General features: G+C 36.5%; 2 protein-coding genes across 3 annotated transcripts in view; one reads left to right on the top strand and one right to left on the bottom strand.

Annotated features, from left to right (window-relative positions):
• Window positions 1-7,154, bottom strand: part of LOC118270072 (adenomatous polyposis coli protein-like) — a 56,812-nt gene extending 49,658 nt beyond the window's left edge. The window contains exons 1-3 of the mRNA XM_050706914.1: window positions 6,992-7,154; window positions 2,994-3,064; window positions 2,496-2,566 (exon numbers count right to left, since the gene is read on the bottom strand). The gene's annotated coding sequence lies outside the window, so the exon portion shown is untranslated. The remainder of the gene's footprint in view (window positions 1-2,495; window positions 2,567-2,993; window positions 3,065-6,991) is intronic.
• A 250-nt stretch (window positions 7,155-7,404) lies between these two features.
• LOC118269965 (FAST kinase domain-containing protein 4) overlaps window positions 7,405-14,143 on the top strand; it is a 96,438-nt gene continuing 89,699 nt past the window's right edge. The window contains exons 1-11 of one of the 2 annotated variants that reach the window (XR_007707466.1): window positions 7,405-7,553; window positions 7,765-7,933; window positions 8,569-8,756; window positions 9,420-9,647; window positions 10,016-10,188; window positions 10,732-10,963; window positions 11,384-11,534; window positions 12,048-12,275; window positions 12,541-12,607; window positions 12,696-12,801; window positions 13,248-13,452. Coding sequence is in view for 1 of the 2 variants with exons in the window: in XM_035585366.2 (XP_035441259.2) it covers window positions 7,765-7,933; window positions 8,569-8,756; window positions 9,420-9,647; window positions 10,016-10,188; window positions 10,732-10,963; window positions 11,384-11,534; window positions 12,048-12,275; window positions 12,541-12,607; window positions 12,696-12,801; window positions 13,248-13,367 (1,662 nt within the window). In the remaining variant the exon portion in view is untranslated. Of the gene's footprint in view, window positions 7,554-7,764; window positions 7,934-8,568; window positions 8,757-9,419; window positions 9,648-10,015; window positions 10,189-10,731; window positions 10,964-11,383; window positions 11,535-12,047; window positions 12,276-12,540; window positions 12,608-12,695; window positions 12,802-13,247; window positions 14,112-14,143 lie in introns of those variants that run through there. The other variant, XM_035585366.2, reaches the window with a different exon arrangement.

The raw sequence follows: 14,143 nt of genomic DNA on the forward strand, positions 1-14,143 counted from the left end.
AAAAGGATGTTAGGGGTGCTTTTCCACCAGAGATGTATTATATAGCTATGCTACGAAGCTTTAACTAAGGTGTGAAACTATGTAACCGTTTCCACCAGTACTAAGTTATGTAGCGGCGCGACTGGTGCGAGTAAGATGTGCTATAAAGAAACGCCGCCACAAAGCAGCTGTGCGAGGAAGATGAGCAGCTCGAGTATACGATGTATCGATAGTAGGGAAGCCATCTATAGCACGCACTGAGTCCGTTTCCACCAGTGCTTAAAGTGCAGCATGTGTACCAATGAATATGGTTGGTGGAAGTCACACGCATCAACAGCAACGTAGCATAGCACATCTGTGGTGGAAATGCACCCTCATAGGTTGACATAACAAAGTATTACATACATACATACATACATAACCTCACGCCTGTCTCCCATGGGGGCAGGCAGAGACAATGGAACGCCAATTGCCACGGTTCTTACACACTTCTTTCGCTTCATCAACAGTCATCAGTCTTTCATGCATGCGCGTCGGTTAAAGGTACTTTTAACAAAGTATTACCTATAGAACAATTATGTCAAAGCACATTTTTGTTATCAGTAGTTGCACTTGGTTTATAAAAATGTTGTAAGAATTTAAGTTAAATGAACGCTACTCATTAATGAGTAGGATCAACTACATACAGATGTTGATGCTTGACGTGCCGTAAATAAGGCCGCATTTTCTTTTCGTCCATTCAAAGGAAAAGTTTAATAGTTATGTTAAAATGTTCAATGTATGTATTAAAACATATCCATAAAACAAGGAAACTACAATAGCAAGTTATGATTACAATGTTAAATATTATGAAAATACACTTCAAATTAATGTTCAACCCAACAATAGCTGCATTAACCAAAAGCAATCCATTAAGTAAGTATCTACGATCTACCTTTTTTCCCCAACAAATTATCCCATCCCAACCTCGAACAAATATCAAAAAGTCAAACAATTAGAATAATTGGCAACATTTTTAACGCCATAAAAACCAAAATGTCAGTCAAAAGGCCCCCTTACACCGTAGACCGTAGCTTCGGGGGCTTGTACCGAAGCGTGTGTAGGTCGGGAATCGCGTCCGTTATCGATCCGGGACTCGAATGGGGAAATAAGGGAGACGGAGGAAGCTTCGCCTTTATTTTGTTTCTACCAAATAGTGGTTTTTAAGTGCAGAGTTGCAGACTACGTTATACTTAGTTTTAGGTCCTTTTTGTTTCGTTTTGACTGTGGTTAGTGTTAGGATATCATTAGTGAGGTTTGTTTGGAGTTCAATAAAGGGTACTCGGGAGAGTAGTATATTATTAGTAGGTATAGTATTCTAGGTAAAGAAGGATAGAATTGAAGTACCTACCTACACTAATACAGACATTCTTTAAAAGGTTAAAACTATGGAACTTCTTAATTTAAAGACCCATATACGAGCTTAATTGTCTGAACACTGTTTCAAATGGAATGGGTTTTATTCCTTAAATTAATGCTGCATTGGGACCGACCACAAGAACAAAGAAACAGTACCTCTATAGGCATAATATGAGTTTAATCGTAATCTGAGTTAGAATTAAGTAACAAGTCCAGTGAAGTCAATGTATAAAATAATACTTTGTATACTACTTATGCAATATACAAAACCGCACGTGGTATGCAAGCCAAATTGATTTACTCTAGAGATAAAATATTGTTATTAAAACGTGCGTTGTTTGTTTATACAGAGAATATTGCCTTGATAAAATAATCGTATCTTTGAAGTATGCAAATATATCTAAATGTAGATTTATGAAGTGTTTGAACTGTGTGCTATCTAAAGTCTAATAAGACTAGACTAGACCATTGAAAAAGAGTAAGCCATGGACTTTCTTGTTCGTTCTACTACTTATACGGGAATATACGCATGTAAATAAAGAAAGATACATTACAGTTTATGACGATTTACCATCATTCAATGACTTCTCCTGCCTTAGATGAGCCGAGAGGAAGTGTAAGACTATTACTGACTAAAAACACCCTGTTCGTACTCCTATTTTTCAAGCCGGGGCCCCGTTAACTCGCTAGGTAAAAAAAGCCTCTTCGCTTTCGAAACAAAGTTTCACATGTATAGCTAGTTTCTGAAATATAAACTATGCTATGTTAGCCTACATGCGATCCGATACATTAATTTACACTTAGTGCAAGTTAGAAGTTAGGTAGTTTTCGCCCAACTAATTAGCACCATATGGCAGACGTTCCCAAGTCTTTGAAACTAAAACTGCCGTAAGAAACGTGATAACCTTCGTACGAGATCATCTGTATGTAAATTCTGGGTTACAGGAAAGTTGTAGTAGTTGAGAATTAATTGCGAATTTGACTCAAAAAGTTTTAAGTTCACACTTTAGGTTTCGGTATTTGCCAAAGCCACTAATATAACCAAGACTTCATATTGGTTCAAACCTATAAAATATTGAGGGTCTGGAGTTTACAAAGAGTTTTAAAAAATAACTAACCTGTGAATAAAAGCCGGTGTGCGGTCCATCTGAACTCCGAAAACCGAGGACTCACACCTCTCCTGAGGAACCTGTTGTATGAGAGAATTATTTATTCAATTTGTGAGGTAACCTTCAAGGTAGGTAATGAAAAACATATTTTAGTAGTTTCTTCTATCAAGTCTTTACCTGATATAAAGGTGGGTAGATAGATAAAAGTATGGCAGTCATCTTTTTCTTATTGAAATTAGTTTTTCGTTTATTAGTTACATGTTTTATAAGACAGTCCCTTAGCACACTTTAAAATGGTAAATATTCTTAAAAGTCCTTGAAAGTCAGACTGTTCTTAAATAACTCACAGTTGTCGTAAGTTTCTGAGTGTTTTTCGAGATATCACTTGCTTTTAAGAACCCTTTGTAGTCTTCTACTATAATTTCTAGCAAGTGATTTAAACTCTTACAGTACTGACGATGAAACTACTTAAAGTAACCTCAAGACACCCAAATTCCCAAGTCTTACCTGATGAATGACGGGAGGGGGCGCGGAGCGGGGCGCGCTCAGCGAGCCGCACCGACGCCTTTAGCCCCCGCCTGAAAATTACCATCCTGTTACACACAGCACATCAACATCACCCTAATCGAAACACATTTTCAATCCTAACACAAAAGCGTTACAGTTCAAAATCTATTGCCGGTTTGGGGAAGCTCAATCTGCAGTTTTGAGTACATATCCTACTAATTATTTCAATCTTATTACAGAAGGGATAGAGTCGAAAATATATTGACGGTTAGGGGGAAGCGTACCCTGCAGTTGGAGTACATATCCTACTAATTACTGCTCACTCGAAGTACTGGGTCATTTGAACCTATATCACGTAAAACATTTGACATTTGTGCGAGGTAATTTTTTCGGCAATGATCATGAAGTGAAAAGGGCACGTTTGGCATTTTAGCCTTACATGTTTGCCCTTTTCACATCTTTCTTCATTGGTATTTTTCAAAGAATTCCAATAAAAGGTTTCCTTCTTTTCAGCTAGCTTATCTAATACCTAAACCTATGACTATCTATTTATTTATACATTTTGTTTCTGTATCACAATGGCAATATACCAAACAATTCGCCAAACAAACAAACCAGCCCTGGTAGTACTTATAGCTAATTAATTTAGTATCGTCTCGGGAGTTGGACTAACTAACATACCCCCAATTACTGTGGCACTGTAACTTACACATGTTCTGGGATTTAGATGTCCCATATTCGAAGTTGAGAGAGGTTTTCACATAGGAATTATAGACTAGAGTATAGGAATCTTTATATGAAAAGCCTTTAACTAGGTATCTAAACATTTCTTACATTTGAATTCTTCTCTTAAAGCCGAACGTAAGAAATCAATCAGACATATTAGTTCTTTATCCTGATTAGACATTACATAAATACGGATATATTATTATCATCATCATCGTCAGTCTGTTCTCTTCCACTGCTGGACATAGGCCTCTCCAATAGCACGGATATAAAGGTTTTTTATGAATGAGAATTTAAGTTCATTCCATTCCTATACTATAAATAAGTAAAAAAGGTAACCGCTTCACCAGTAACGACGGTGGTCTACCGCGACACGTACTATAAATAGCAACTAACGAAAACTCAGTTAAAAGCTTTGATGTCAACCATTTTCTTTCCAAAACTAATGAACTATCTCATCAAAGGATTCTTTTAAAAAATTGGGGAATCTGTCCAAATTCCGTTTCGCTGTTGAAAATCACGTTAATTAGACGTAGACGGCCCTTGCAATCTGTTTTCGACCTTACAAACATCAACTAACTGGTTATGTCACGCCACTATAAATAAAAACTTACAGAATATACTTTCTGGGTTTATTTTCGATTGCAGAATGACGCATGAGGTGACGTTATATAAATCAGCCCTTTGGTTTACCTATAGTTGATATTTATATTTTGTTTTTGTAGGCAATACAAGTACCTATCACACTAGTATTATAAATGTGAAAGTTTGTTTGTTTGGATCTTTGGATGTTTGTCCGTAAAACACGCTGAAACTAATGAACGGATTTTGATGAAATTTGGTTTACAGACAAGGTATGAGGTGAGCTGACTTAGGTGATAGGACACTTTTTATACCACGGCAAAAGCCGCTGGCAGAAGCTAGTTTGTCCATATTTATAGGACACTAACCAATGTCTGTTACGAGATGGAAACTCTCGATTTGTGGTGATTTTGATAAAACAAAAAAATCGAACTAGGTTTTCATTACACCATTTAGAACTGTTTAAAATTCAAATATGGTAAATCTCTAGAAATATTTGTCATTGGATTTTCGACTTTATAACTAAGTATGTAGAAAGACAATATATGTAGTTGAAAATACTATAACACTAATATACACATGAAAAAAAACTTTGTAACTAGGAGTAAAAAAGTAGGTTGTCCTGCTACTCCTGTTAGTGCATGTACTCAATATACTCTTAAACCAGTTCCCTCAATTAAAAACGTATTGTGTTTCACACATTAATCTAATAATCCATTAAAAAAACATAAAACAAAACAAAATCAATAACTAGTGTCATTAAGTTTTTCCTACTAACTATTGTTTTTTTTAATAGCTATTTACTTTTATTTTTGAAAGTTGTATCATATAGTACCTACTTGTAATACTATCTAGTTGACACTTAACAAACATTTATGATATGATTTTTTGATATATTAATCAAAATATATTTATTTTTTTATGGGAAGAGGTTGAATAATTAAATAGCAGACACCTGTCAGAGGAGACAAAACTCAAAATTATATGGGAATTTCAATATCTCAATAAGAAAGAAAATAAGAAATAACATTTATTCCACACACAAAATCATGTATAGTTTACTCAAATATTTGTTAGTGCAATGAAATTTAATAACAAAAATCCCAAGTTTACGGTGAAATGAGACCAGTTCAGCATGTGCAAGACAGGGCCTTGGGCTGATAATAACATCCAAATTTAGAAATTCTTAGTACATATTGCACTATCTATATTGTGCAATAAAATGCACATAACTCAAGAACATAATCAACAACAAAAATACAACAAATATAAAGATAAAAACATAATCTCTTTTATTGTAAGAATCCTTTAGATAACAACAGATGTATGGACAAGATAAAGCAATGTTTACATGTGACTTTTCTTTACATTTGAGATTTTAACACTGATATTGTGATAAGGTTCGACATTCACCTATTTTGGTATGCAAGTTCATTTAAATATTATATTACAAGCTACACCCGTGCGGTTTCTGCCTGCTTTGCTTAGTTTTATTGTTGTTGACAAATATACTATCCAACACAAAAAGAATCAACTATTCAAATTGGACCAGCAGTTCTAGATATTCGCTCATACAAACAAACTAACTCTTCAGGGTTACTTATTCGACCCTCAAACAAAAAATAGAGATTATGGCAAATCTTCTTATGTAGAGGAGAGCTATAGTCCAGCAGTGGACTGCAAATGCAGGCTGTTGATGTTGTATCTTGTGAGGTAAATTGCCTATTCTAGTGTTATTCTTTTAGCAATGTCTCCTTACAAGATTTTCACTTTCCGGGACCAACTACTTTATGATTATAAAGTATTGTATTTACCTCATTGAATTAACTATGGAGAGAGCATGACATCCATTAGATCCTGTCTACTTATATGTTTCAAACAGTAAGGATGATTTTACAAATGTTTTATTATTTATAATACCTACAAACAATTTAAGTTCCACCAACATCTTATTCAAATTCAAATTAGACCAAGACAAGAAACTATTGAACACAATACTTATAAATTAATAAACTTCAATTTAATGTTAAGAATCCAATATGACTTATTGGATTCTTAATATAATAAATTGTCTGTAATTCAAAAGTAGAGGCCTAAATACAAAGGAATAAACAAAGCAAAGAAATGAGTTCTGAACCTAAAATGCACAGTGGGGCTTTAGTCTCATATTTACCTGTTATGTACAGAATTGGAAGCTTTCAGTGTGAAAAGGATATTATTGATTGTTACTAAAACTGTTCAAGTTCACCCAATAAATCTATAATTATCACAAGCCTTTGTTTTCACAGATAATCACAAATTGAATACACGAAAATTTATTGACATCACATTGTAGAACGTTGGAAGTAGCAAGAGGGCAAACGCGATAAGATCTTCGAAATGCCGGTAGCTAATAATTTATCAATAACTGAAGGTAGACGAACGTTACGTTTTTATATGTATACAGCAGTTATAACCATGCTTTTCTTTATTTACTGTCTATATAATAGTATTTATAATAAAATAATGATGATCTCATATTATTAAGATGCTATTTACAGCATTCTACCAAAAAATAAGAAAGGAATTCAAAGCAAACCAATTCAAATTCGTACAAACTCATCGGTCAACAACGGTAACTATTTTTGTGTTGTTCTCGCATTTATAATAATGGATACGTGTATTTGCGGTGTACACATAATGCTTCTTACCATTTTCATGATTTCCAACACCGGTTTCACTGTTTTTAAGAAAATAACAACAAAATATCACAACAAAACTTCCTCCCACGACTGCCGTTTGCAATTTTCTGTACTAGTGATGTACATTTAGCTGTTATGATTGTCTATCATTTTTGTTTTCACTCTTTATTTACAAAACTATGAGGTTTATTGATTAATAAAATGAAGATATGTTTTCATGCCGTATTAGATAATGAGTAAGTTGCATAGTTAAATTTTTTATAGTTTTTAGTTATAAGCTATGGAACTAAATCGAATGATAAAAATCATTATTTTTCTAATTATCGACATCACTATTGACACAGATAAATACAAATTTACGTTTAGTTCCACATTTCAAAATGGAAAAAGTGTTCTTGTATCGTTTTTGTTACGTTTAGTTTTAAAAAATTATAGGAATGGCAATTTTGGAATTATTTTTCTCATAGCAACATTGACATTCTATTGTCAAAAAGATAAATAATTTTACCTTTTGTAAATGCTGTAAAAACTATAATTTTTACTTTTCAGGTCTTTTCCGTAACATTAAAAGGTACATTTATAACGCATATTGTTCATATTAACGATATTCATTAATAAAAACATTATAATTTTTGATAAGTATAAGTCGTGATGTAAGAAGTCGATTTTTGGATATTTTTCGTATAAAAACTCAATGTTTTTGCGTTTTTATCGTTACTAAGACATTAGATGAAGTGTATTTTATAAAACAGTGGTAATAAATAATGTTCTTTTGGTCATAGATGTTGAAATTAAGCGGGCAAGTGATTTGGAGGTTAGGATCAAGGGCAGCCGTAAGGAAATATTCCGGTCCAAGTGCCACAGTATTCAAAACTGAGAAGTTAGACCTATCCACAAACACATCTGATAAGAGAATCGAACAACTGACCGGTGATGACAAGGATAATTCAGGTACAATATCTATTTAACAATAACAATGAGGCAGAGTCATAGTTCTTAATGGAGTAACTTTTGTAACTAACTTATTTAGAACTTTTATAAAGATAAGTTTATGTAGAACAAAATGTATTTTAAGTGATGATAAACATAACACCAGCCTGCAGTTACTAAATTCATAATTATCAGCTATCTTTCAAGGTTTCTTATAAGATAATTCCAATAAGTTAAGCAATATTTTCCTATGGTGTATTATCACTACCAACAGTTTATTTCTGTCCACTGCTAGACTTCTCTCTAACAGCACACTAACTTAATAAGTATGTAATTATGTATAAATATGCTCCGACACTGTTACTGTTATGTACTGTTATAGTATATGCCTATATTGACTGCTCGTTTGGCGTGGTTTCTAGGCACCCAGCTGTCGTGCAGCATATCGCGGGTTAGATTCCCGCATGGAACAACTCTTTATGATCCATAGATTGTTGTTCTGGGTCTAGGTGTCATCTGTATGTGAAATTGTATGTTCGTAAATGCATCCATGACACAGGAGAAAATTCTAGTGTGGGGTATCATTTTATTTCAAATGTATATTGTCATGTCCATCTATTAACATTATGTCATGAATAATTATAAATTAATTACAGGCTTGGTAGCAGCAGCATTTGCTTCCCTGCAAGACATAGACACACCAATCGTAAAGAAGCCGAGTCCTAAATCAGCGAAGACCAGCCGTCTTGCACATTTGGACGGTCTGATATCTCAGGCCACTGATTTGAGTACACTGCTAGTTGTAGCTGAGAACCCTGTTGTGTCTCGGAGACATGCTTTGAAGGTATTATACATTATAATCATAAATAAAAATTTTGTTTTGATAGTAAATCTTTGTGGTGTCTACTTGATTACACATATCTTATATATTTATTTGAATGCATGGTTGGTGCGGTGGCTGGGCAACCGGCTGCCGGATTATGTGCCGGGTTCAACTCCCGTTGAAATTATTTTTGTGGTCAGCTCTGTTTAATTTACCGGTTTTAGTTGGATATTAGTATTTTATGTGTCTGTCCTCTACAATTCCCTAATGGCTACCATATTCTTAGTTAGACCCACTGTCAGATTTTTAAAGTTTTGTTTTGACTATCTATCTCACCCCCTATTACATGGGACTGTACTATAACACAAATGGTTAAAAGTGGGTGTACACTGTAAAGCAGCATTATGTGCACTGCTGCCTAACTCTTCAGGAATAAAAGGCGTAACGTTTCATTGACCAGAGCCTGTAGCCAAATGCCATTTAGCGCTTGTCTACTTGTAGAATAGAAAACTAAATTGTATGGGATTGACGTAAATTTTGACACTTGTCATTGTCATCCCCGTACATTGAGTTTTCTACTCTCTCTGTAGACAAGCGCTAAAGTGACATTTGGCTAGAGGCTCTGTATTAAACAACTGTTGTATGATAATTTATTGTAAAAAAATATTTGCTTTTAATTTCCAGATGGTGTCAATCCTCTCAGAATGGACAAGCAGCAACAAAGTCAAGCTAACAGACTTTGAGAAAGATCCTCGGTTTCTCAAGCTGTGCAGGATCCTCGCCAGGTCCACTACATCACAAACGATTGGTTCCCTAACCATGGCTGAAGACTTGAGTACCGTATTGGGCATCACAGGAGATGATGAGGCTGCCAGATTAATAACAAACTTAACATTGCCACAGATGATCAAAGTGAGTTATTTTTTTTGTTCTGCCTTTGTTGTTTAATCTCATATCTTTCTTTCAACCATTATTTCACATATTATTAACTCAATATTTGGTTCAACTGCCTAGAAATCGGTTGTTTGTGGTACTAGTTACCACAAAGTCATAGAGCACCACTTATATACTTAATTTAATTCAAAAGTTCAAGATCCTTGATATTCACAAATTTCATATTAAAACATTTTACTGCTACCAGAAATGTAGAAGATAGGGCACTGGATTACTGGTACTTTTGAACAAGTATATCGTCACGCCTTTATCCCCGAAGGGGTAGGCAGAGGTGCACATTAAGGCACATAATGCCTTTTGAACAAAGTCCTGATTTATTCCATCAGGTAATGAAAGCCCTACAGAACAAAGGTCGGCGCAGCACCCCTCTCCTCCGCGCCCTCTCCCACAACATCACCAACCAGGCCGAGATCATTGACCTCAAGAAGTCAGCTGATCTCCTCTACGCTATGGCGGCACTCAACTTCCCCGATCCAGTACTGTTAGATAGGATATGCAAGTGAGTATCAACGACAGTGTGTGCCTATAGTCTACTGCTAGTCTGTAGTCCTTCTTTACATAAGAGGAATTGACTAAAAACCACTCCATTCCTACTCTTGCTTTTCGCGCCGAACTCCCGGTAACACGCTAGGTAATCCGCAGCTCTGGTGCTTTAATATCTACACCTAAAAGCAGGAACACAACAAGGAGGTCTTTAAACTGTGAAAGTTTAAAAAGTTCGGGTTTATAAAAATTGCTGCTGCGTGTCCTCTATTAAATAGTCTTTAGTCAGCTTTTAAGACACCCACAGGAAGACTAAGGATATGTTGACAAATAGCACCACACGGCAAACAATAGTGTGTTCCAAGTCCAAATTTGGCTTAAATAGGTTCAAATCAGTACTCTTAGTACGGCTTTTCGTTTCGTTCTCGTTCAACGTAAAACAAATTCGTACTAAGGGTACTGCACAGTTTCTTCAAAAACCCTTACTTGTCAGTTGCAGTGACGACCACACCACCTTTTGCAACTAAAACTATAACCTTAATTTTATTCCTCTTCACAGTGACGTAATAGAATGCCTTCCCTCAAACGAAGACAAGTCAGCGGTGGTGAACTCCATAACGACTTCGCTGGGCCTCCTGAAGTACCGGCACGAGCCCGTGCTATCGGCCATCACGGATTGGTTGCACCAGCACGTGGCGCAGTGCCGCGCCACTGACATCGCGTCGGCAGTCGTCACGTTAGCTACCGTCGACTATCTGCCGCCTTCAGATTCGGCGCAGGGTTTGATTCAAGTGAGTTCATTTTGAAGTATTAGTATCTTATCTTATTACTTTCTTTGTACCTTTTGTGAGTATGTACCAATAATACTTATAATGACGCGTTTTTAATAGCAAAGTTTTTACTTTCTTATGTCATTGTCAAACATGGTCCACATTTTTTTTTATGTTAAATTGGCCGACGTTACATTGCTTAGAATTCGCACCATAACCAACATGGGTTACTTATATGTTTGAGGTAACTCAACAATTTTCAAGGCACGACTGAGGCCCACAACTTAGAGGCAGTGTTGCAACTACTAACAAGTTTGTGATGTGTTTCTAGTTTTTGGAACTTTCTATTAATTTAAATCGAAAATTATTATGTAAACATTGTGCAACATGAAAGTAATTATTTTTGCATTTAATCAAAATATTATAATATCTTTTCTCCAGACCGCCCTATCCCTGAAAGAAGAAGAGATGACCAAGTCCTCGTCCTGGTTGGACCTGGTGTTCTCTCTGCTGATCCTGAACAAAGCCAAGAAGACACAGCTGGAGTCCACTCTGCAGCCCGAGTTCATTGACAAGCTGTTGTCTGCTGGTGGTAAGCACTTGGTTATAGTTTGGTCTTATTTGGTTTTTGGTTTTCGAAATTGTCAACGTACTTGTTCTTCTCCACTATACTTATTTACACTTTATTATGACAGATGTCTCTTACTAAAGGCCTTATCATACTAGCGACTAGCGAGCGTCCTCAAATCGGAGCGGGCACGCAACTAAAACGTTACGGGCGCGCAAACGGAACGCCAGACGCATGTGCAGCGAATTTGTTGTGACGAGATTGCCGCGAAAACAGCGTGGACGCCATGTTACGGAGTATATTGTCTGTCCTTAACTTGCTACAAACACGCGACAAAAACGTTGCGATTTAGTCACGTTTCCCCGACGTGTTCACTGTGCAGCCGCGGCATGTTTGCGGCACATTTGCTGCGCGCCCGTTCCGCCCCGCAGCCACTCGCAAAGTGCTAGTATGATCAGGCTCTAAGTACTAACCGAAAAAAAAACCACTGAAGTAAATCTAAGTTTTATTACACGTAATTTTCCCTCTACTCTTCAGAGATCCCAATACCCTCACGACGTAAGCTGATGATGATCGACGCGTTCCTCCACCTGGCCAGCCCAGGGTCCCCTCGACTGCCCGAAGACATATCAGTCGGAGTACCAGTGGTATACACCAAGGAGAAATCATTCTACGTGCAGAGCATCATGGACACATTCAAGAGTTTCGTCTCCGCTGAGGCGTTTTTGAAAAAGGACTGTAATTCTGGCATGGGATTCTTGTATGGTGAGTAGTTTCTTTTTCTTTTTGTGTATTCTGGGTTTGACTTATGTGTCTAATTTAAATAAAAATAACGGTTTACTCGCGTAATTATATTGAGAAAAAGCTGTACTAGTTTGTAGTCACAGAAGGACTCTTTATCATGAGCATGGTTGTATCTACTCTAGTTCCTGGCTTACAGGAGTTGTATGGGAGGTTGTGGTGGGCTTGTCCCATTAAAAAAAACCTAGAATGTTACTAAGTTATTAAGTAATTTGTAATTATCCCCCAGACGCGGAGTTCGCAGTGGATGCCAAATGCCACCCTGTACCATTAGATAAAGCTGAAAACAACAAAAGGTATAACTATACTCTTTTTCTGAAAAACAATGATTAGATTCAACTAAATATAAACTGTATTAGTAACACAATAACGTCCAAATTCCAGTGTGTTCCGGATAGCTGTACTAGGTTTGGACTACCACGACATGGCGAGGAAGTCTGCCGTGCCCCTCGGCATCAACCAGCTTCATACTAGGTTACTTGAATTAAAGGTATGTGGAATGGAATGGGTAGAATATGTACTCTTATATTTAGTAGACAGCTATTCTTGTCACTGTAGTGTAAGAGAAAGTAGAGAGTGGGATATTGAGAGATAGAGTGAGAGAGAAAGAGGTGCAAGACGAGGGGCGAATGAGAAATAGATGGAGAATCAGAGATAAGTATAAGGAAGAGAAAGAGAGATAATATACTCTCTCTCTACTTTCCCTAAAGGAAAATAAGATAAGGTGATGTTGGGAAGTTAGATGACTACTATGTATTTTTACTATTTATTTATTTTACTTTTTATGTGATGTCCATTGAGTATTTATTCCATTGAATGATGAATGAATGAATTTTTAATGATATTTATTTGTGCAAAAGGTTACACTTTTACATGTCAATGACGATTGACTGCATAAATGTGAATGTGTACTTATAATTATTTTTTTAATTCCAGGGCTTCAAAGTACTCCAAATTCCATACACGGAGTTCAGTCCCAAAGACAAGTTGGTGACCAGAGTGCAATACATAGAGAAGAGATTAAAGGAGATTGTCAACAAGTCAGGTCAGACGTAGGCATCCTAACTTAGGCACTAGACAACCTGACCTGGGTGACCTAAGTCACCTGTACCGTTAGTACGAGTTTGCTTTACGTTTAAGGGTTGGTTCATATCTGACGTAAAATACGACGAGCGTATCATCGGTCGTACTTTTTTTTTATGGAATAAGTGGCAAACGAGCAGACCTGATGGTAAGCGATCAGCGCCGCCCATGGACACCCACAACACTAGAGGAGTCACATGTGCGTTGCCGGCCTATTATAAAGGAGTATGCTGACATATTATCGGTTGATTTTAAACGGTTAATTTTTTTCTATACATTTGTCTGTTTTGGCGATACGCGACCGATGATACGCGATGCATGTTCCGTCAGTTATGCCACCAACCCTAAAGTAAGAGCGCGTTCGGCGCTCTGATTGGCCGGCCCGAATAAACCAACCAATCAGAGCGCCGAACGCGCTCTCGTAAAGCAAACTCATACTAAGGGTACTGGTCTCTATTGTAATATACTGATATATGTATGTATGATTGTTATACAAACATCGTAAAGTATATGTTATTGTTTTTGATACAAAACTGGACTGCTTTCTGTAAGCGGTGTTGTAATTGTTTTGTTAAATGTTTCTGTATGGAGTCGGTTGGTCCGTCTGTTTGTTTTCGGTTTTCTGAAAGGGGCGTAGATACGGATTAAGACTATAGAGATTTTTATTTACAGCTCAATAGAAAAATTTGAATAAGCCATTTTAAATTAAACTTAAGCAGGTTGTAAACTGAATGCTCCTGAAAAACGCT

This window comes from Spodoptera frugiperda, chromosome 30 (genome assembly GCF_023101765.2).
Source record: "Spodoptera frugiperda isolate SF20-4 chromosome 30, AGI-APGP_CSIRO_Sfru_2.0, whole genome shotgun sequence".
In the NCBI taxonomy this organism is placed as follows: domain Eukaryota; kingdom Metazoa; phylum Arthropoda; class Insecta; order Lepidoptera; family Noctuidae; genus Spodoptera; species Spodoptera frugiperda.